Source organism: Lygodium microphyllum, chromosome 4 (genome assembly GCF_053477565.2).
Source record: "Lygodium microphyllum isolate KBCC chromosome 4, Lygodium_microphyllum_v1.1.10, whole genome shotgun sequence".
NCBI lineage: Eukaryota > Viridiplantae > Streptophyta > Polypodiopsida > Schizaeales > Lygodiaceae > Lygodium > Lygodium microphyllum.
In genome coordinates, this window is record NC_141138.1 from 100,646,277 (window position 1) to 100,670,401 (window position 24,125).

The 24,125-nt window shown below is 38.3% G+C and overlaps 1 protein-coding gene across 8 annotated transcripts; it reads left to right on the plus strand.

Moving 5' to 3' along the window:
* Positions 1-4,350: 4,350 nt before the first annotated feature.
* On the plus strand, positions 4,351-11,215 carry LOC148037387 (uncharacterized). 8 transcript variants are annotated; one of them, XR_015690638.1, is made up of 5 exons: positions 4,351-4,470; positions 4,622-6,230; positions 6,325-8,776; positions 10,094-10,144; positions 10,356-10,841. XR_015690638.1 is itself a non-coding variant. In XM_087676296.1 (3 exons), the coding sequence occupies exons 1-2, from the start codon at positions 4,643-4,645 to the stop codon at positions 8,715-8,717; spliced, it is 3,981 nt and encodes a 1,326-aa protein (XP_087532422.1). In that variant the 5' UTR covers positions 4,375-4,642; the 3' UTR covers positions 8,718-8,726; positions 10,094-10,294. The 8 variants fall into 8 exon arrangements, 1 of the variants encoding a protein (XP_087532422.1); XR_015690639.1 differs by having other exon boundaries at positions 4,459-4,474; XR_015690640.1 differs by lacking the exon at positions 10,356-10,841 and adding an exon at positions 10,947-11,215 and having other exon boundaries at positions 4,375-6,230.
* The last annotated feature ends 12,910 nt before the right edge of the window (positions 11,216-24,125 follow it).

The following is a 24,125-nucleotide window of genomic DNA, read 5'->3' on the forward strand; positions in this document are numbered from 1 at the left end:
CGATTTGTTACATGGTATGCACCCTCAGAGTAGGATATTTAAAAATAACATACAATCACACAACAATGCTCTTGCATTTGTATCCCTTGGAGTTAATATTGATGAGTTGCTTGTTGTTGGGAGTGGTTACACCTTTAGAGTGCATGGCTCTATCTATCACCGTATAGGTCCTCTGCTTCCTGATATGCAACATCGAGAGAGGCCAAGATTTGCACAGCTCTATATTTATGATATCTAGCATGAGTTGCCTAATTGGCTAGGGGTCATACGTGATTTATTACCAAATTTTCTTGGGGAGTTACAGTCTATGATGCATCAACACAATGTATATGCACATGCTTTTAGGTCTGTGGATGTGCAATTGCAAAATAATTCCATGTGAGAGTTAAGAATGAGTATTTTTGGTGTTCAAAGAACCACTAAACAATACTTAGCTCTAGTAGCAAAACTGAGGCTTTTGCTATCATGCTGGGGCATGGTGATGAGAATGCTCTTGATCATCGAGATATTCATATTTACACTCAGGGTGGTTGATGCGTTGCTATTTCAAACTTGCATAGAGCATATATGCCAATGCTATATGTTCTCCTTTTTCCAATGGGTGATGATGGTTGGCATGTAAAGGTTCCCTATAGTGATGTCAATGTTCATGTTAACATACATGAATTGTCCAATAAAAGTTATGCTACCTAGATGTAATTTTATGCGTTTCGACTTTAGGTGCATGAAGATACTGAGATGTGTATATTGTGTGGTGAGATCGATTGTTGCAACATTTTATTGTTGATGCCTATTGTAGTATAGGGGCAGTACAGGTCAACTTGGTGTCTTTAGAATCAATCATTAGTGTTGTGATCCAAGGCCTATAAGGGCTTGGCAAACATGGTGGGGGCAAACAGTGATGGGCCAATGCAGATTGTTGCTACCTCTATTGGCAAGAGGATAGTTTTGCCGTCATAATTTATGGTTGGGCCAAGGTACACCTACCAATTGTATCAAGACGCCATGGCTATAGTGTGATGCAAGGGAAAACCTGACCTTTTTATAACAATGACATGTAATCAAAAGTGGTTGGAGATAACTAATACTTTGTTGCCTGGATAGAGTGCTTATGACAGTCTGGATTTGACTGCTTGTGTGTTTTACCAAAACATGCTGATTTGATGCACATATTGTTGTGAAGAGACCTGTTTGGAAAGGTTGCAAATGCTATGTTACCGTGATTGAATTCCAAAAGAGGGGGCTACCACATTCTCATACTTTACTAATTTTAGAGCAATCTTTTAAGCCTTCTAAAGCACATCACTACGATAGAATGGTTTGTGCTACATTGCCAAAGTTAAGTTTCCAGCCTTATTTGAGACAATTTCAAAATGCAACATTCATGGCCCTTGTGGACAATTGAACCCCATGAGCCCTTACATGGAAAAGGGCAAGTGTAATAAAGGCTACCCTAAAAAATTAGTGGGCATGACAACGGTCGATAGTTCCGACTACCCCATTTATTGAAGGCAAGATGATGGAAACACGGTCGGTGGGCACCTATTAAGTATTTATATAAATATGTGTACAAGGGGCATGACCATGTAGCCATGAAATTTTCTATCGGTGTTGATTTAGTGCAAAATGGTGGCAATGTTTGCGAGGTGGATGAGATCCAAAGTTATTTGGATGCACGATATGTTTTTTCCTTTGAGGCATGTTGGTAGATCTATGATTACTTGTTGCACAATGAAAAGCTTGACATACAACGATTGTTGCAAGTGCACTTGCCTGGTGAGAACTATGTGGTATTTTGATATGCAGATAATATGTCGGATGTCATGCCAAATGAGGACCAAGAAGATTACTCTTATCGAACGGTTTGTGTACAGTCGCATTCATCTGGAGGCTAGAACTTTCCACTATCAAGACTTCCCAATGTATTGGGTGTGGAATGCACGACATAAGATGTGGACAAAGAGAAAGCATGGGAATACATGTGGTTAGATGTATTTTATGGCACCTACCTATGGTGAGCTTTACTATTTGTGGATGCTTTTAACAAGGTGTCAGGGGTATACTTCTTTTGAAAATTTGCACACTGTTGACAATGTGATCTATGATACTTTTAGGGATGCTTGCATTGCAAGGGGCATGTTAGAGAGTCATGATGAGTATACTATGTGCTTGGAAGAAGCTACCTTTATACAAACCAGTGCTCAGGTTCGTATACTTATCTATTGTTGCTAAACGTAAATGCACCTATTATTCTTCTTAGAAACCTAAATCTAGGAAGGGGTTTATGTAATGGTACACAATTGATCTGTAAGGCCTTCAATAGAAAGGTGATATATGTTGAGATAATTGCGGGGGCAAATGTAGGTGAACGGGTTTTTGTTCACATGATTACTTTTATTTCCAATGCTATGCAACTACCATTTACTATGAAACGAAGGAAAATTTCCATCCGATTGGTGTTCGCTATAATGGTCAACAAGTCGTAAGGGTAGGCTCTATCCATTGTTGGGCTTTATCTAAAGGTCCCATATTTACACATGATCAGGTGTGTATTGCATTTTCAAGGGTGAGATATTCACATGGTGTGAAAGTCCTATTGGGTGACAAGGATGGGGACATGACCATAAACATTGTGTATAAGGATGTACTTCAAAAGGTGCAGTGATATGTATTGCTATTGATGATTGTGTAAGGTCATTGGTTTGACATATGTGTGAATTGCTCTTCATGCCATGTTTGGTTAGCATGTGCTCTTTTGGAGGTGGATTATTTTTTATGCTTCAGTATTTATTCGACTTTTGTAGATGCCTAACCTAGAATGGGGCTATTACTCGACTTCTGACTATCAAAAGGAGCTACAGTGTATGTTGCATACAGTAATGAGCGATGATATCATAAGAAGGATGATTGCAATAGTTGTTGATCATTTACATGATGATGTCAACATAGACATTAAGCCCCCAAATTTTATTGAAGTTGTGCATTGTGGATACACGTAGTGTTTTCAGGTGTATATGTAAGAGGTTGACCATGGAAGAGGTTTCAACACTCTCACACTAATAAGATACTGAGGCATTGGTTTAAGTATGGGGTTCAAGGATTTGGGTTGTTTTGTTATGCTGCATCAACGTCTGTCGGTACCTATTGAATGGTTCACAAGCGTTCTTCTAGGTATTATTATTTTGGGAGTGGTATGGCCTTTGTTAGTTGCTCCACGTACTTATGTTGAGATTTTGTTCAGATGTAGGTACTGCAAAGAGAGATAGGAGTATTGTTTCCCCCCTGCGATTACCAACAAAAACTATGGAATCAACCCCTGCTTTGCCTTTGCATGTTTTGCTTGAGAATGGTGAATTTGCCAATAATTCCTTGAAGAAGAGGAAGCTTTGTTTCAATTAGGCACCTCTGAAGCGATGCCTTTTTTGGTTGGTATTGGTCATTTACATGTGGTACTTAGAAAGAGTTGGGCATGTGTGGACAAAAGATAGGGTGTCTTAAACTTGGTCTTCATGGCTTGCTAATGAAAAGTAGGATGTCTTATACCTTCCCTTTGTGGCATGATCAATATAAAGAGGCCAATGATAATAGCATCGGGCTCTACTTCACCTATGAATGCCTTGCTTAGAGATAAAAACGATTCGCGCTTGGAGAAAGTCCTTTTGTACTGCTTGGTTTTTGTTTCAATTGCGATCCATTTTTCTGTATAATATCGTACAAAGCAAGCAGGTGATTCCTTGCCTTTGTGAAGTATGGTGCATGGAAGAGATGGCTTGTATTTGTGGCATTCTATGTTGCAAATTTTATAAGTTGCTTTTGCTTTAAATTTGAAGAGAAAGAGAGAGAGAGAGAGAGAGGGAGGGAGGGATTTCTAAATACTATGCGAAGCAAGCATGTGTTTTCTTACGATTATGTATAGGTGAGATTGCATGTATATCTGGCATTCTCTATTGAGGATTTTATAGATTTGAGAGAGAGAGAGAGAGAGAGAGAGAGAGAGAATAAGAAGATGTGAGAGAATAGAATAAAACAGAGGGCGGAGGGTGAGAGGGAGAGAGAAATAAGATTTATAGAGAGAGTTGGAGGGAAAGAGAGAAGGAGGGGAAAAATATCTAGACATGGGGAGTTTGGGGGGGAGAACAAAAAGGGGAAACTAAAAGAAGAAACGAGACAACTTGAAAATGAAGAGGGAAAGAGTGAAGAAAAAAAAGAGAAATGGATTATTGAGCGAAGTTGTCACACACTTCGTTCGCCGGAATGGTCTAGCGTTTCATAATCTCTAGGAATCGAACTTGGCTTCTTATGCAACTCATGGAGATGCTTTACACAAGACCCTCGGGAGAAGATGTTAAGTGGGGAGGCCCGTCATGACAGTTCAGGCCTAAAAGTGTCAATACAGTGTCACGCGACTCGACGGTGCAAGATATTTGAGGGTGCGAGGGTTTAGTGAAGGGTTTTACTCTGGATGATCGTGTAGGTAGCTAGCGCCTGCCATGCTGCCTCTGTTCCACAATCCTTTCCTCTTTTGCTTTTACTGTCCGCTTCCACAGACTGATAACACCGCAAAGCCGTGTCTGCATCCAATTCCATCGCTTTTCTTTTAATTTTACCTGGGTTTTGCCAGGGCTTAAGCCAGGATTCTGCCATGGCTGTCGAAGAAAGGGCCTGCTTTGTCACGGACCATGGTGAAGCCATGGCCCTTAGCAAGAAGCTTAAGAGCGAGGAGGACTGCACCGGCCCTGCCGACAGCGCCTGCAATCGCCCCGCACCTGCGGACCTCGCCCCTCACCCGGACAGCTTCAAATCCCCTGTCACGCCCGCGCCTGTCAATGAACATGATGATTCGCCCGCGTTGAAATGGAAAAGCCACGTCAGCAGCCAGAGAGAGGCTGCCAACAAATCTGGCATTGATCTCAAAGGTAAGCTTGTCATTAATCTTTGCAGTGCCCCTCGTGGCCTCGGGCCTTCATCTCCTACTTCCTCTGATACAAAGCCTGAGGAAATTGGTGCCAAAGACAGCCCAGTCTGTGTCAGCTCTGATGTTCAGCATGCTGCGAGTAGCGGTCTACTAGCGTCCAAGCCTGCTGGAGACGCAACAATCAGCGAGCTTGCTAGGAGAGTCCGTCTTCGTGTGAAACGGAGCCGGCTTCCCAGCAAACCTAATGTTTTCCAAAGGAGACGTGAGGCAAATAAGGTGGCACTGGAGGCAAGCACTACTGTGAAACAGGCTGCTTCGTCAAGTTGTGGAAGCAAGGACAGTGCTCCAGCACTCGATATTAAACAGAGTGCCCTACCAAGTGGTGAAGAGCTTCAGAATCATCAACCAAAACGTGGATGTGTGATGAATGATGTTTCCCAGTCTGAACCATCCATGGACACTAATCTGCATACAGAGCTCAAGGCACAAACAGTAGTAGTTGACCACCAAGGAATGCCTGAAAATGCTAACGTACAGAAAGCATCAAAGGAAATGGCTATCAAAAATGTCATCAAATTGGAACATGGTGGCAAACAGATTTCTCTGCCTGTTGGTGGTGGTGAGCCTGAACATACTGAATGTATCAGGCTATCCGAGGAGGCTTGCATGGATGCATGCCACTCAGAGGAGAAGGAGTTAGTTGCAGCAGCTGCCCAGGCGCCCCTAGTAGAATGTAATGAGCATCTCAACATGGAGAACGAAGTTAAGGGAACTAGTTTTAATGAGCACAGAGATGATTTGGCACATGATCTTGTATCTAAAGAAGGTAGTGCAAAGGATGGCAACAGCCATGATAGGGGCTCAAGAGAATATTCCGCATCAGGTCGGGGAAGGCCTGCAGCAAGGACTTGCAGTGTGTCTGCCCATGATAATGGAACAATGTCTGAGACGTCTAAATTAGAGATGAGAGAGCAGACTTTGCTGGAAACTTTACTTCCTGATGAGCCTCCTGGATACAGTTCAGCAGGAGGTTCTGAGCCAAGTCGCATGTGTGCTAATGATAGGATTCCAAATAATGAACACAGTCAAACTGAAGAGTCTGAAAGCGATGGGGCCAGCGGTGAGGCACACTCTGATGAAGCTGATTCTTATTCAAGTGGGAGCGAAGAATCTGAAGATGAGGATGATTATAGTAACACTCAGGAGTCTGAGGAGCATGACTCAGATAGCCCTCCAAAATGCTTTTCTCCTGGCACCCCTGGCAGAGGAGCTTTGTTTTCTGAGCAAGTGCCATCTGTGTTGTGTGATGCAGAAGGTACGGCTTGCAGTTTCATGTTCAGGATGTTTTGTACAGGCTCTTTTATGATGAAACTTAATCATGCACTGCCTCTGATGTTTTGTTTTCCTAGGTAATGTCTGGCACATTGGTAAGAGGGCTAAGCAGGCTAGGGGAGTTCAAGGTGTACAAACTTCCTCCCCATCAGATATTGAACCCAGGGAAAAGCCTGATTCAGCTCATAAATTTGACATGGATGAGAGGCAAGAAAAAAAGCCGCCTCCAGAGATTGCTCCATTTAGTCATCAAATACAGCTAAATTGGACATGGCCAGATGTAGATAACTTGAATGGCACTGTGCCAGATTTATGTCGCTCTACAATTGTTAAGGAGAGGTCAGTTTTTGTTGGATGTATTCCTGATGGTGTTGAGAACCTGGTAGATATTTTACAGAATTTGATGGAGAAGTTTCTTGAAAGATTTGATTTTGCACCTGCATCAGTAGGTCAGTTACGAGTAGTGAAAGTGGTTAAGGATTTTGCTTTCTTGGAGCTAGCAACAGAAAAGGTTGCTCAAATTGTACTGGCAGCCAACCAGTTGGATGTGTTTGAATGGGGAGTGAATGGCTATCATTTCAACATTCAAGGTTGCACTGGTACGTACACCTCTGTGAGGCCACTTATTGAGTACATGCCACTAAAGCCAGCCAGAACTATATTTGTGGGCAAAATTCCTAAATCTCGATGGCAGAAAGAGTATCTAGAGGCCTTCTTTTCAAGGGTGCTACGTGGTTCTGATGGTTCAGTTGCCTCCAAGATTGTGATTTCAGTTTATCTACTTCCTGAGTCTTGTGATGCATATTTGGAGTTGGCTTCAGAGCTCATGACTGATTCCCTTATTTTTAAGTGCTCAAAAAATCCTCAACTTTTAAAGGAAATTGGGGAAGATGTATTCATCTGTAGAGATGCAAGCTCAGTGCCTATGATGTCCAGGCATAAAGGCACTGTATGCCCACAACGGTCCCTCTTTATTGGTATTTCTGTCCGTGGTGAGGAGTTCAAGATTGACTGTGTAAGAAAGGTTTTTGATGAAGTTTTACCAATGATATCACGGAAATACAATCAACCGGGCTACATTGAGTATGTTTGTCTTCATCCAGGCAAAGATTATGCATTCTTTCAGTTCAATTCTGAGGCTATAGTAGATGCTATTATGGATGAGTACATTGAGGATACTCAGCTTTTTGTATGCAGAAATGGCCCCGTTCCTTATATCATTCTCCGCCCCCCAGGATATATCCGACCAGGGGCCAAGTATAATTCAGGCAGCAACAGTAAGGGGCAGTCTCGATTGAAGTATCAGCATATGATCGAGGCAAAAGGCAGCCAAGAGCAGTGGGAACGGAGGAGCTTCCTAGAGCAGGCTGGTAGTGTCCTCTCTTTGTTGCCGCGGAGGTTTGGAGATGAACCCACAAAAAAGCCAGATTGCATTTATTTAATGGGTGTGTCACCACTGCCTCTGGCAACATGGAATGGGCTTTCTTCAGCAGGTGCTTGTTCAGCTGATCCTGAATGCATGCTTATTGTAGAGGGTCTTCCTAAAGGGCTTAGCTACAAATTGGTTCGAGGAGCTCTGAATGAGTTGTTTGAACGGGCACTTTGTCGCACAGGACTTGTTGAGGTTGGAATGCTTGTCTTGAGGTACCTTGATCGTGATGGTAATCTTGATGCAGTGGCAAGTTTACCTAATGCTAAGTTTGTATATGCATTGCTTTCCATGAGAAGGCTATCTGTAGTGGCAGGGCAAGAGATTCGTTTACTATGTAAAGATCGGAGAAAAATGTTTACTTGCAGGGGAATGCCTGTAGACTTGATGGGTGGACATGGTGATCTTTCTTGTTTAAGTGATGACAATGCTATTCCAGGGTGGTGGCTTAGAAACACTGCTGTTGATGATCAGAATAGTCCGAGCTTTGCATGGGACCGAAAACACCGGTATATTGAAAGCGAAAGTTATCCAGTTTGTGCTGGAAGGGGCCCTAGTAAGAGGAAGGGTGCTGAGTATGATGCAGACAAACAGGGTAATAGTGAGGCTTGGAGAAGTGTATCCCCCTTACCAAAGCAAGTGTACAGACCACAATTGCAAGAGATGATGCGGCATCAGAATGGTCAATTGAAACAACATGGCATTGGGAAGATTCTCACACCTAGACCATCTCAAGATCAGCCAAGGAAGGGGAGCATTTTACGAGGCAAAATTTCTTATGTTCAGGAAGGTATAGGTTTAGTAAAGTCTGAAAGTAGAAAGCTGCCTAAAGATATCTTGAAAATTGTCAGTACAGAAGGTAGAAGAGAAGTTCAGATGGCTCCCAGCTCTTATGCTAGGGACATAGGAGCGAATGTAGGGATGGTTAATATTATCAGGGCTTCAAACAAGAGAAAAAGGCTAGAGGCCGCAGAAGTGGGTTCAATGGCAAATTCTGGACCAGCTGTAATGAGTTTCATGAAAAGAACATGCTTTCCTTAGCATGCCAGGGTAATACATTTCACACATGCACACCCTTCGGATCTGAATTGTCTGAAAAGGTCAGATTCCTTTTTTGGTCTGATTACATGTGTGAAAAAAAAAGCATGGAGTTGAAGTTTTTACTGGAGGGGGAGAAAAAAAGTTTTTTTTTTTTTTGGGGGGGGGGGGGGGGGTTTGTTTTGGGTTGGGGAATGGTTGCTGAAGTCTATTTCTTGGGTGCATTACTGAGGGCTGATCAGAAGACGTCTCAGGGTTTTCAGAATTGTCTTGAAGTCGAAATGCAGGCTTAAATGTTTCTTGTGTGGGAGCTCTGTGTGCTTATCTATGGTTCAAAATTTGGAAGGGTGTGGTTTATGTAGCAGCAGTGGTAAGCATTGTGTTTTTGAGTGATAGGAGTACACACCAATGGAGGAGTTGTTGTAGCAGGTTCTATTGGAGACCATTATCATTTCTGCATTCCATTGTAGATTACTGAAATCAGAGATTAGGAAAACAGACTACAATTTACTCATTTCTCTGACAAGTTTTAAATAAGGAAGCCTTTCAGAAGTGAGGGAGTACCTGTCTCTTGAGTAGTTGTAGTAGCAGGGGTTATTGGAAACCTTGAAAAAAATAACAAACAAGTTACAATTGCACATTTGTTTGCCAAGTTTGTTAAGGCATTTTCCACAGCTAGCTCTCAAGTCAGGCAAGACTTGACCGTAGAAAATGGTTAATGGGAGTAGTGCTAATGCTGATAATGAGGACCTGTGTTCATGCAGGTCATCATGCTAAATGAATCCTTATGAATTGCCACTTGCATGAGTTGCGTGCACAGGACATTATGGCCAAATGGCAATTCTAATCGTAGTCCTTCATAGCCATGCGCACCTACATGCATGCCACAACAAACCCACCCCACACCACCGACACCACCAACCAAACCCCCAACCAAAACCACTAGCCCCAACCCCAAAAAAAAAAAAAGTCTCATCATAGTCCTTCGTGGCCATGTGCATGTTCATGCATGGCACAACCACCCCAACCCACGCACCCGTACCATCACCCGACACCACCAAAACCCATGCCACCAGCACCCACCCACCCACACCACCACCCCAACCCCCCCATACCCTGCCTACCACCACACCGAAAACCCAACCCCAACCCCCCTCAACAAACTTAATAACATACATCCACTATATCTGTTGGGCTTCATTTTTGCAACTGTAGGTTTTGGGTTGTTCTTTTGGGGGAGGGGAAACGGTGGCATCCCTATTTTGTTCTTAATTTTCTCTATGCTGCTGACTTTTGTTAGCTGCTAAAATATTTCCTTTAACTTGAGCTGACTGCTTAGGCTTCAACTTGTTGATTCACCTCAATATGTTTTTATGCAGGGAAGCATGAGTGGGGTACCTTGAACTTGTGAAGCTTTTACTGCAAATTAGGTGAGAAAGTATGTGTGTGTGAATTATTTGGAATTGTTGGCTTCTTTCATGTTCTTTCCAGCTATTAGTACCCAAACCAATCTTTGAATTATACACTCCTTGAAATTGAGTCACTTGTGCTGACATATATGACACCTTCATTTGTTAAAAGTAATAGCTTTCACTCCGTGTTTTCATAAATAAATTGATATGACTTTTATGCTTTTTGAAGGAATTTGGGCAATTTGGATTTGATTCCTGAAATTATACAACTCTTGTCTACAAGCTTTTGAAACTTCAGCCTGGAAATTCTATTAGAGATGGTGGTCACAGGAACCATGATTGTTTAGCGATGGAATATCCTGATGTAGAAACTATAACCGTGAATGTTATTGTGTGGTACATAGTCTGTGTGAGTGTGCGTGTGCATGTGCGTGCGGGTATGCATGTGTGCAAGTACTGTCATTTCATATTGCAAGCAAATTTTGACCAGACAGTACATCACAAATCTTGAACTTCTAGGAAACAACAAAATTTTGTAGACTTCATGATGTTTGTATTTGTGTCAATTGCTCTTACTTTGATTAGTGAGTAGATAGTATTGAGATTGGACTAGAGAAATTAGTGGGGTGCTGTTTAAGATTGTTGCATTATTTACAAAGCTATACTGTGAATTGAACTTTGATTTATTGAGATGGTCTCTTGTTGATGATTGTCACACTCCTGGACATTGACATGGAATCATGGTATGCAAGTAAGTTTTAAACCATCTTTTCAGGAAACTCACTTGTTAGGTGTGTGCATGTGGACGTTTGTGATTTAGTGGCTTGCTCAAACCTGGTTGGGGGATGAAGTCATGAAGTCTGCTCCAAAGTTGTCGTACTTTGTCCTCGATTTTCTCAACAGTATAATTTCTACTTTGCATTGGCAGATATTTGTTCAGTTTGGAAACTTTGCTGAATTTTGAAAGTAAGGCCTTGGGTTTACAAGGTGACTTGATAGATTAGTGACGTCTTCATGCATCCTTGTCTTACTACCAGGGCTTTACATATGAAGATGTATGGGTATATTGTACATCCTTTTTTGAGTGTGTGCATCTATAGCAATGGGTGACATTTAAAAATGGGATTGGTGGTATAGGTCAGAATTGGAATATCTGTTTATATTATGTGTGCACATGGTCAAGTGCATGTGTGGACCATGTGTATCTAAATATAATTTAGGTTTGATCCTAAATCACTCACTCGAAATGACACAGTTTTGTTGGAATACTACTCAAGATCAATGTGTCAAAAGAGTACAAAGTAGTCATATTGCAATCACATATAAAGGCTTCCTGTACATGTAAAAGGTCCTTATACAGACTCACAAGAAGTAACAAAGGGATCTAACATGGTGCATGTATTTGCATGAAAGCACCATCTGCATTGCATGTGTCAAAGTTGGAATTTTTATGTTGAAGTGGAGGTACGTTTAGAATCAATAGAAAGTTAGAAAGTCCTCACAATATAAACGATTTTTGTAGGTTTAGGTCTTAAACTTAGTGACCTAGAAAATCTCTTCTTAGATAGGGATGTGTGAGTACTACTATTGTTGCATGTTCACAAGTGCAATAATGTGTATTCTATGAGTAAAGCTTGGGATCCTTATGTGACCAATGTTCCATCAATACCGTGGAAACAATGTGAAGGACTTTGCAAGCTACATGTTAAAATTAGTGATGAACTTTGAGAGCATAATATCTTTTAAGAACACCGTCTAGAAGATGTGGGATGTGTGGAAGCTATGAGAAGGTAAGTTCCAAAGGTTTTGTTATATGGCAGTAAGATGTGTTTGAGTTGCATTTGACATTATTTGCCTCATCTTCACACACTAATATCTTGATGAGGTGCTTTGCAATGTGCGACTTGCTTTTAATTTGACTCATTGCCTTCAATATGCTCTTTGGATTATTCATACTGGTCCAATCTTAAATTCACCTTAAAACACTCCATCTCATATTTGAATTTATATGATTTTGCTTCATTTGTTTTTTTATACACAAATCACTCTTATCCTTACATTTTTGATTAATGATTCGAAGATATGAGATCTACGTGCTTGCTACAGAATGATCAAAACGTTTTATAAGAATAGAGCATGCATTGTTTCCTCCCATTTTAGTCAATGAATTGCCATATTTTGTCAATATACTTCTTCCATATTCCCTTATGAGTTCTCTTGGTGGGATGGAAGTGTTGCATGTCATGTGTATTATATATATATATATAGTAGATGCAATGTTGTGGTAAAATTTGGAGGGTATTCTAAATCTTAAAGCCCTAAGGTGGTAGATTAATGAGAACCCCAAGTTGGAAGATGCCAAACCACAAAGAGCAAGACCTCTTATGATGAATTAAATGTGAGATTTGTTCAAAACTTTAGGTTTCTAACCTTAGAATTTTGTTTGTAGTGGAGGTCTTATTGGATGAACATAGCTTGAGTTCTTAGAGCAATCGTTAAGTCCTCATTAGGGCTTTCAAGAATCTTGGTATCAAAGTGAATGGTAACCATGCGCATGGAAATCGTGCTAGTTTTCTCAACCATTGGGTAAGAGTTAGTACCCCAAGTATACAACCTAATCAAAGCAAAAATTCATGGACCTTGTGCTAGTGTTTATTGTTGTTAACTATGTCCAACAATTATAGTTTTATAGATAGAAATCAAGCCAACAAATGCATAGTTTACTCCTTGGTTGCACTTGTAGTGTGTGATTGTCCCAAATTGTGAATCATATTCTTGAAGGTTCTACTTGATGCCTTATTACAATTGAAGCCCCCATTACTAGTTATGCCTCACCTTTTGTCATAGTTGAAGTTGTAAGCAAGATTAGGGGTATGATTAAGACCAAGCCTCAAACTAATGCTTTCCACTAATCTTAGGGTAAACACTAATAACACTAACTCTCTACATGGTCTTCAAAACCAAATCAAACCTTGAGTTTAAAAGAATTAAAGAAGTAATTAGTGTTGCAATTTGCCACCTCATCCCAAATCTCAAACACAACAAAACAAATTTTGTAGATTTATGCATCTAAAAATCATATTAATGTCCTTTAGGATGCCTCAAAGGCACATATGACAAGACCATACTAGTGGAGACTTTAGTTACAATGTACTTGGGGGTGTCATTGGCATAAATGTAAATGAATTGTTAAGACTACATGAGTTGCTACATAAGTCAACAACCTTAAAAGTAGCCTAGTGCTTGGGCTTTTTGAAGTCTTCTATTAGAAAATAGGTGCTAGATATGTGGATTAATAAAATAAGTTGTTTATCACTAGGGTTGACGAGAGAGAGAGAGAGAGAGAGAGAGAGAGAGAGAGAGAGAGAGAGAGAGAGAGAGAGAGCATGTGTAACTTGGTTGTAGGTTGAGTGTATGGTAACTACAGGGTCTTAAGTTGAATTCCTATACTCAAGTTTATCAAGTAGTAAGGATAAAAGGTCAAGATTTGAACTTGGGTGTGCGGGGTGGAAAGATAGGTGTTGGCTTTGTGGATTGATAAAACAAGTGTTTCATGACTAGGGGTTATGAGAGAGAGAGAGAGAGAGAGAGAGAGAGAGAGAGAGAGAGAGTTGTATTATCATTGATTTAGATGCTTGAAAAGGTATATAGGATAAAGACACACATCAAGACTTTTAGCTACAATCCACTTTGGGGAGTGATTGGCACAAAATGAACATGTGGCAAGGTGCCACTTGCACTAAAACATAGTGCTTAGGCTTTTTCAAATCCTCCATCATAGCTTTACCATTTTGATAAATTGCCCATTTTCCTTATTTTCTAGTTGCTTTTATCCTAGTAATTTCAATTGGTTGTTCTTTGAGTTGTAAGTTCGTTTGTAATCCATGTGTGGTTTCCTTTAAATTTTTTAAAATTACTTTAGAACTTCAACATTATCTTCCATATTTCCAAATTCCAAAGTTGATTTATTATATCCTTGCTTGGTGATTTTTCAAGGTATTGTCTATTTGAACCCCTTTTTTTTCAAAATTGGATTTAGTTTGATCTCTAGCCTCTATGGCTTTGAAGATCCTTGGAAGGTCATCATCATCTAGTTCCTCTTGTGGTTCTTAATACTATTCCTAAGGGAGGTCTCCTAAACATGCATGGAACGTGAAGGTATTAATGCCTTGTTGGATGAGAAAACAAAGAGAGGATAGTGGTATTATACTCCTTAGCAAGGGGTTAAGGAGTTAAGTATAGTTTTTGAGTTTGCTAGCTTCTAATCATGGAACAGGGAATTAAGTATATTTGTTGAGTTTGGTAGCTTCTAATCATGGAACAAGGGGTTAAGGAATTAAGTATAGTTGTTGAGTTTGGTAGTTCCTAATCATGGAACAAGGAGTCCTATTTGTGAAAATATTTAAGAGGGGGTGGATTGGGGTGCCAAAGAGTTTGCTACACTAAATTCTAGAAGTCTTTTAGAGTTCCAAATTTAATATTGCTAGGCTTTAAACTTAGGTAGATTTATGGCCAAACTGTTAAAAAAAGGAGATTATGCTTTTGATTGGATATCTAAGCAATATAATTTAGGGCAATTTGGAGTAGATAGTGTAACAACTCATCATTTTTTGATGGCAATCAAATGGGAAAACACTAAAATCATACTTGTGACACTTTGGACATGGTGATAATTGATGGTATAGTAAATTTTGTATTTTATGCGGATATTTAGAATCTAATATGGAATTATTAAGGTAGTAAACCTAGTACTTTAAATTTTTAAATAATGGAATGAAACTTAGAGCATAACTATGCTTTGATTGAGGTAAAAGTATGAAACTTAGCCTAACCATGCCTTGATTGATTGTTAAGATAGTAAACCTAGTACTTAAAAAATTTTAAATAATGGAATGAAACTCAGAGCCTAACCATGCCTTGATTGATTTTAAAGTTAGTCCTTCACCATTCCATCATGCTTTCACAAGATTATGGAGGATTTGGGAGTTATTTTCCCAACACCATTAATTGACCTCAAAGATTAAATATGAGTAGGAGTATTCATTGTGTGTAAATCGTGCCCTCATGACTAGGACTATGAAGAATATGGAGCCTCCTTAAATTAATGCTTCTACATTGACCAATTGGATCTACCCTAGAAAATACCGTAACATTTCCATGGCCACAACCATAACCTATTGTAGTTTGACAATTATAATAATTGAAAAAAATACAATGTGCATAGGAGTGAGCTTGGCCCTCACAAAATAATAGAACAATAAATATGATGTGCTTGATATAAACACATGTGCCCAAAATAATCTAATGAAGCCCAAATAAATAATCCTCCTTTTGAAAATAAAATTTGGCACTTTGCCTTTCTTTGACTTTTTCCTTGCACATTTGCTATTAATATTACCCCCCTCCTAGATGAGTACTTGTCTTAGGGCACTCACATCAATAGAAGTAGATTTCTAGAACAATTGATGAAGTAGTCTTAGGGGAATAATGGTCTGGATGGTGTAGTAGATGGCTTGGATGATTAGCATATTCCTATAGATGAAGATGGAAATTGCTTTTGGTAATTAGATATAAAGCAACAAAGGTTTTCATTGGTGACAAAACTTGTAGAAGTTAGTGTCGTTGTTGAAGATACACTTGACAATTGGTCCTTCTAGTGGACAAAACTTGAATATTCATGGAAAATGATTTGGAGGTTGTAGAAGGTAGGAGATTCAATATTGAAGTAGAAGTGATGGCTCATGATTCTAAAGCCTAAACCTCATATGTAGTCACTACTTAGTGCTAGTTTTTGTTCTCATGCATAGGATGCATGCTGCTGTTAGTTTATGAGATGGGTTAAAAGCTCTAGGAAATGTATTTAAGTAGTGTCCCATACTTTAGGACCCAAAACCATATATAGGTTATGGTGCAAATGCTTATGTGAGTATGCTTGCATAAGCTTAGTTAGAAGATTGCTCCATGGGTCCTTTTCTTTGATGGTGGTCGATGAGGCAAGAAACCTTGAGCTAATAAAGATGTGAAGAATTTGTGGTTAGTGAGGGGAAAGGAAGTTGTTGAAGAAGATAATGGAAAAACCAAAAAGATAGGATGGAAGAAAGTTGGAGTTCAACCTAAGAAGCCCTTGAAGTGCATGGTTCTCCATTAGATCAGCAACATGTGGTAGTGATGTAATTGGTCCTCCCTTTTTGTTTAGAGTACCTCTTTTGCCTTTCTTTAGAGTTGATGTTTAGATGCTAAATGAATAAAATGAAGGAGAGAGAAGTGCAACTGACTCACGAAGACATGCCTAACAAATGTGTGTTAAGACTCCTTAGGTATGTCTCAACCTTGATGTGCCCTTAGTAAATGTGTGGAAAAATGGGAAGATAGCTAGGAGGTTAGAGATGAACTTGGCTGATTAGGGTCTTTGGACATATCTAACTTGAGGATCCCTAGGTATATTGTAATCCTTATGAGTGCATATTTATTTTTCTTTTCTTCACTTTTCTTCTCGCTTTTCTTTCTGTAGGTATATTGTAATCCTTATGAGTGCATATTTATTTTTCTTTTCTTCACTTTTCTTGCTTTTCTTTTAGTTTTTTCATTTTGCTCTTTTCCCGCCCTCTTTATTGTGTGAAATAATGATGGTAGACAACCATCTAATAAAATTAAGGACATGATTAGTGATATTTAAAGTTGAGATTAGCTATGAGAAATAAGACAATTTGACCTATAAAATGAAGCAAAATTAGCATACTTGTTTGCTCATATGAGCCTCTTTATATAGGCACGATTTACATCATGTAGCCCCAAGAGAGCATTCCCCAAAATATTTCCTCCACTTCACTAATTACACACTCTTTGGCACAATGTATTAATGACTTGGATGTTGCCATATTGACATATTCAATGGCCTTAAATGTATTTTAGTGAATGCTGATATAACATTTACTCTCAAATTTGAAGGTCTATAAGGAAGTAGGCAAGAGTTAGGAGCCCTATGTAATAACAGTAATCTTGATTTTAGTGGGGTTAGGTTTTAGGATTTACTATTGCAACATCATATTATGGTCCTCAACTATATAAACCTTGGGCTTTCTTTTATTCTCATTTCATATTGTTGAATCTCTCCCCTCCTTCTAGCTATCACACTCACACTTCTTCCATGTTCCATGACATTGTTGGCATTACACACTACGTTCCTAATCTTGAGTACATATTTTCATCTTGTTTGTTTCTTTTGTTATTGATTCGTTCAATTTCATTATAGTTGTGGACATTGAAGCATATCACTACTTGCAATTTAGAGTACACTTTGGGCTTACAACTTGGGAGGAGCTTCATATTGCTAGTAAGGATGGCTAGCCTTATAAAAGAGATACACTTGGGAGGAGCTTCATACTCGCACCAAGGCTAACCATTCCTCATGACCATCAAAGTTTACCTTAATGTAGCCCTTGTAGCTCTCAAAGTTTGACACCACCAATAAGAAATCTCAATTATTACTGCATGCATTACCTCAAATGCCAAAGATGTCAACCACAAAATCCAAAAATGCTAACCCTAGAAAAGTTGGTTAAAATTTCAAGTTCATCTCATTATCAATGAGCAACACTAGCATGGGCTACTAGTGCACAAATCCAAAATTTCCAAGCAATTTACAAAGCCTCATTATGGCCAAATACTCATCCTTAACTACTAGTTGGACTACCACATTCACACCTTTAACCATGAAGTTGACTTTCCCAAGTGCATCAAGCTCATGACAACTTATGTTGTCCACCAATGAGTTAGAGAAATTATTTTCACATTACCAAAACTATCACAAAAATTGATCATTTTCTTGGAGGCTATTGTGGAAATTCTATCCTCCAAACACCTCAAAATCCATGACCCTATATTTGCCATAAACCTTATCACCATGTGTTCATGGAATTTTCCTTAGTTGCTAACCACTATATCATGAGCATAGATGCTTCTTTGAAAGTCACCATGCACATTTTTGTGAGAGTTAGGGTGTATACTCTAGACATAGATACTTCTCTTCAATGAGTGGACATCTCCATATTTTCCCTAGGTTATGTATGTCTTTAATGTGTTGATAAGGGATGCTCACATTTACTTGGAATTTTGCATGTAAAATGTGTCAACACTTGATTATATCCTTTGTTTGTATAAGCCATGATAGAGCCACAAAAGACATAAAAGACTATTGTCTTTCCCAATATAAATAGCCTAAGCTCAATATTTCAATAAAAGTGCTTAGATTCTAGGATTTGTTGTGAAACATATTATCGAGAGGAGGGAGTCAAAATAAAAAAATCTTAACACACTACTGTTTTGGTGCCTTCTAGATGGTACAAAGGGTAGAAATATTGTTGATCCATGTCCACCCCTAGCCTATTGATGATAGAGTCTTGAGGAAGGGAGAATACCATGGAAACCCAATGTTGAGTGGCTATAGTAATAACTATGGAAGTAAGAACCAAAGCTAGTTGAATGCATCCACCCAATTGTTTTTAGGGTGGCTCATCATTCAAGTGAAGTTAGTGATATCAACTATAGTAGCCCTATGGTTCCATGTGGAAAATTTTGAGGGGGCCTCCAAATTTGGGTGGCCCTCAATGAGAGAGAGTCAAAATTGTATAAGACAATTTATGTGCTAAATCCAAGAAACCCTCTATGAGAAAGAGTTAAATCTCTATGAACTAGGGTACCAAATTAGGCATGCACCCTCTAAAGTCTCTTGGCTTCCATGCTCCTTAGGTACACCAAAATTAAGGAAAGGCTTATAATCATGGGTATCATTATATTTCATTCCATAGGTAGAGATTCCACGTTTTGTGACTTGAGCAACTTTGCATAGCCAAGGTATTCCATGTTTCAATATAAAATGCAATCAATGTGTATTAAGGATATAAGGTCTCTTTATTGGTAATATGTTTTCTAGTTACCATCTAGTTGTGTTGTTGCATATGCATGGTTATAGCAACCTCTTATATGTGTGAAGTTTGTAAGTCAAGGGTTCATTGAGTAAACCATACACTATATAGCTTCCATTATATATAGCAAGGATTGTCTCTATAGAAAGGACCTAGTATATATAGACCATATGCTACTATGGAGATGACACATGCCATGTTTTATGATCTATGGGTGGCCATGCACATGTAGTAGACACTATTTTTAGATATATTAAATGCCATGAATAGGAGCCAAAACCACAACTTATCATAGAACCATCAATGATAGCGTAATGTGGTTCATATTCTTGATGATGATGCTAATGATACTAATGAAGCTCACAAGCCAAGTTGACCATCTAATTATTACACATCCCACACATAATGTGGTTCATGTGCTTGATGATGATGCTAATGATCCTAATGAAGCTGATAGGCCAAGCTGACCATCCATTTATTTCATGTCCCACATTGCACATTGTTTGTGCTTATGGTGAGGCTCTCTTAGTTTTGGGAAGCACATGTGATATTTGCAATTGTTATGGTGATGATCAATGCACTATCGCTCATGTTGCTCAATGTCAGTGTTGTCCCTTGTGATTTCAATGTGCGGTACACTTGCTGCTATGAATCTTGATAGTTCTAGAATGCCCATATGATCATGTAGAAAATCTTGATCATGCTTCTATGGTGGATGATACTAAAACTCTTTTTCATGATACAATGCCTCTATGTATGTCCTTGATGTTGATGTATATGTTGCATGCATTTTTTCTTTTTTCTTAGTGCTAGGTTGGCTACAATGCATGCCTATGTGGCTTAATTGTCACCACAAACAACATTAGGAAAAACATGGGTTCCAAAAGGACCTTGTAAAGAATGGATTAGGAAACCTTAACCTTGGATTATTCCATTTTCCATGCTTTTAATTCTATGTCTTTTTGTCCCCTAACACATCCACATTCCGAGGCTCCACTCTACTTTTTGTGGAGGACTCCACATGAAGATTAGGAAATCTCTTTGACCTTGGTAACTACCCAAATTTACCCTCCAAGATATGTTATACCAAAGGTTATATAACTCCATTTCTCTCCCACAAGTGCCATGTTAAAATTTGAATTAACATTTATATAAAGAAAATTACTTTTTTTCATTCCTCACCCATATTTTTTTTCTTCTTCTTCTTCTCTCTCTCTCTCTCTCTCTCTCTCTCTCTCTCTCTCTCTCTCTCTCTCTCTCTCTCTCTCTCTCTCTCTCTCTCTCTCTCTCTCTCTCTCTCTCTCTCTCTCATTCACATAGCCTTTGAACTCCTAAACCTATGCAACAAATGTCAATAATTTATAATATTTGCACAATCAAGACTTCATGGTTTTGGGATTATCACTACCTTGTGCCTCGTGACACATTAGTTGTATTTATTATCTACTTATTTATGTAAGGACTATTGTGCCTTGTATGATTAATTTTCATCGATTACTTTGTAAAAAATCAAATGATAATGAAAAATAACTTGGATTCACTAGTATCCCAATATCCCATAACTAGTTTACAAATTAGATCCATAAAAATGATGTTTAAGATTGCAAAATGTGGTGCTCGTCTAGACACTCGAGGAGGCAAGTCATTAATATATATATGTATCACATGGGTTTAACATAAGGGACTTTTTAAAATACCATTTTTAATACATTTTTACATACACAAGAGTCCTATATAAAGGGTTTACTTATAGATTGAATAGAAAAGGGTTATGTTTTATTAAGGAAAAATTCATAGATAAGGATATTTATAAATAGGCCTTGAACGCATAGAGGGTATACATATAGTGAACCCGAGTGTAGACATCCCAAGGCTTAGAAATTTACATCCTTGAAACTTTGTCTAGAGCTAAAATAGGACATCTTCACAATCATTCTTGAGGTCTTTGGCCCTTTTAACCTCAAATTTGGGGTCAAAATCACCAAAATTTGTAGTCTTAAGTATTTTTGATATGGTTCCACATTTAAATAAGATTTGGGATATTAGAAACTTCAAGTTTTTTTTCCTATGTGCATGTGAGTGTATGTACACATACATACATATGTATATACCTATATATAGATATGTACATATGTGTGTATGTACAAATATGTGTGTATATGTGCACACACACACACACACACACACACACACACACACACACACACACACACACACACACACACACACACACACACACACACACACACACACACACACACACACACACACACACACACACACACACACACACACAGTGTGTGTGTGTGTCTTTGCTTGCCTAAATATGCATTTGTTTCTCCCTTATATTCATTTTGGTGGTATAGCAACCAAATAGGTACTGCCAAAGCTAGGGTAGACCACACTAGAGCTTGAAAAGTATAAAGAATAAACCATACTTTTCAAGCTTACAAGGCCTAGTGTTAGGAGAGGGGCGGCCTATGATGGGGTTGGGTTAGGACCTAGATAAAACTTCCAAGAGCATGGAAATTATTTTTGGGGACCCCCTTAAAATTTCATTTTGGGAAGAGAGGGATGAGGACCCAACACTTTTTGAGGGCTCAAAATTTGTGGGCGCCATTCCTTTGTGCTTGGAAAGAAAAGCAAGGTAGGGACCCTATTTAATGATGGAGAGGTGTTTTGATGCATGCATATATGTATATGCATTTCATAAGCACACATAATTCACCATCACACACAACCATTTTTTTTCCTAAACACACATATTCAGATTATGGATTAGTAAGCATGCCCTATAAGCTCACATAACTAGACATATGGTTGTAAAAGCTTGCCTAAGGATGCCAACCAAGAAAACACACTCGTTTTATATAACATTTTACACTATAAGACTTGCAAAACAATATTCTCTTTTTTTACACTCCAAACATGTGGTACTTGGGCCACCAAAGGTAGTAACATAACTGCTTGATGCTCTTCTATTAGCAACATAGGCTAATTTTGGCTTCAAAAATTGAATGTTTTCATTTCCTCCCAAAGATTGATTTTTCATCTCAAAATGTGCCCAATCATATTTTGTTTATTAATTAACCATTTTTCATACTTTGTCTAGAGGACCTCCAAACCAATATTGGCTTGGAAAAAATCAATTAATAACAACCTCACTCTACATTGCCTAAAATAGAACCCCTTGTTGACAAATCAAGCATAAGAGAAAAGTGGACTTGCATGCTTGAATGGATGAGGAATACACTATAATAAATATGTGTTTCAATAAATATGTCTTAGATGTTACAATAACTTTCTAATATCATTTAAAGGGAAATAAAAATATTGATATTTAGATGAGTTGTTACTTGTACCCAAATGACCCTAGTAGGAACCTAAATTCCAATTTCCATTCTATTTTTTCATTGATCACTTATTTTAGAAATAGCAAACTAGGTCGGTTAGGTTATTATAATTTGCATGACAATGCCCAAACATACCAATATTATTAGTCAATGTTATATAATGCTCATAAAATTTTACCACAATGACAAGGTTATTTGAATATATTTTAGCAAGCCTTACAATATCGGAAAAACAAAGTGGTTTAGGGTTTAGGGTTTAAAATTGATATTATCTTTGCTTAATTTTTTCTTCTACAATATACCTTAAGCCCAAACATAATATCAATTTTAACAAAAGAGCAATGGAGGAGGAGGCATAAAGGCAATCATCCTTGAAGATTGAAAATGCATTTTTCAAAGAAACTCTAGAGAAAATGTAGAAGAAAAAAGCTATAACAAACTTGCCAAGGCTACGAGGCAATATATGATATGATACAAAATACAATAGCTCATGACAAAATAAAGCATATGATCCTAGAGCTATACACTCAGAGCTATACACAACAAGTAGAAATGCATCCATTCAATATTTAATCAAGCAATGCTTTTTCAACCATGAGAATGCAAATGGAAGGAGCTTAATCCAAAAAGAAGATTTCCTACTAGTATGATGAGTTTAACAATATCTTTGTTGATCTTGCTGAAGTGTTAGCACCTACACAAAATGTATTGATGACTTATTGTGATACAATCCTCTACTTCTAAATTGATGCACCTATTTTAATATATTTATAAAAAATATATTTTATACTGTCTTAGCCCTAGAGTTTGTTGTGAAGCTTGATGACGACACACAATGTGCTTTTCTAGACTCCTTATCTTGATATCATTTCTAGGCAAACAAAGTGGTGAGAAGCTCTAAGTAGAAGTTAGAGAATTCAATGTTAATTGGCACTTGGGTGGTGGCCTCAAGATGTTCAAGGTTCTATTTAATTGTGACACTAAAGCATTAGTGTTGAGGACTACAATATTAATCTTAGTCTATGCGTTGTAGATATGAGGTTGTATTTCATATTTATGTGACATGTAAGTTAAAAGTTGGATCTCTTAGTAGCAAAATGTGATATTTGTGGCTCGACTGATTGAATCAAATTCTGTAAATAATTAGATATCACTCTTGTTAGTATTCTACTATGTTTCTTTATTTGTGGTTTGAGGTAATAGGTTCATAGTCTATGAGACTTTGATGCACTCATTCATAAAAACTGATATTTCTCTATGTAGTGTTTTGTGTGTGTTCTATAGATTAGGCAATCACACCTAGCAATCCTGTGTAATATAGGCTTCTTGAGGGGTAACCATTTGAATAAGCCAATTCTTATAATTTTTGGGTGATAGAGAGATGCCCTTTTCTATGGATGCACTAGAGATTATGGCTATAATCTGCATGAAAAAAGATATATTATGTTGTGTGCATGTTAGAACAAAAATCAAATTTCTATAGAATTAGAGCATTCCAAGAATTCAAGGTGTTTTTGAATTTGTGATTTTTTGTAAATGGAGGATATTAGGTCCCTACATTAGAACACCCTACATTAAAATGCAATGCATTGAGGCATTTTATAGGGTGCTCAAGCATTCAAGTACATTCATACAGACAAGCATTCAAGCATTATATAGGGTAGACAAGCATTCAAGCAATTTCATGTATCCAAATATTCAGATATTTTGTAGTGCAATTCA

What these genes read in the sequence shown, in the direction of transcription:
- LOC148037387 (XM_087676296.1), top strand. Translation starts at nt 4,643, where the DNA reads ATGGCTGTCGAAGAAAGGGCCTGCTTTGTCACGGACCATGGTGAAGCC. An exon ending in TGTGTTGTGTGATGCAGAAG is followed by an intron (nt 6,231 to 6,324) that starts GTACGGCTTGCA and finishes TTGTTTTCCTAG; the next exon opens with GTAATGTCTGGCACATTGGT.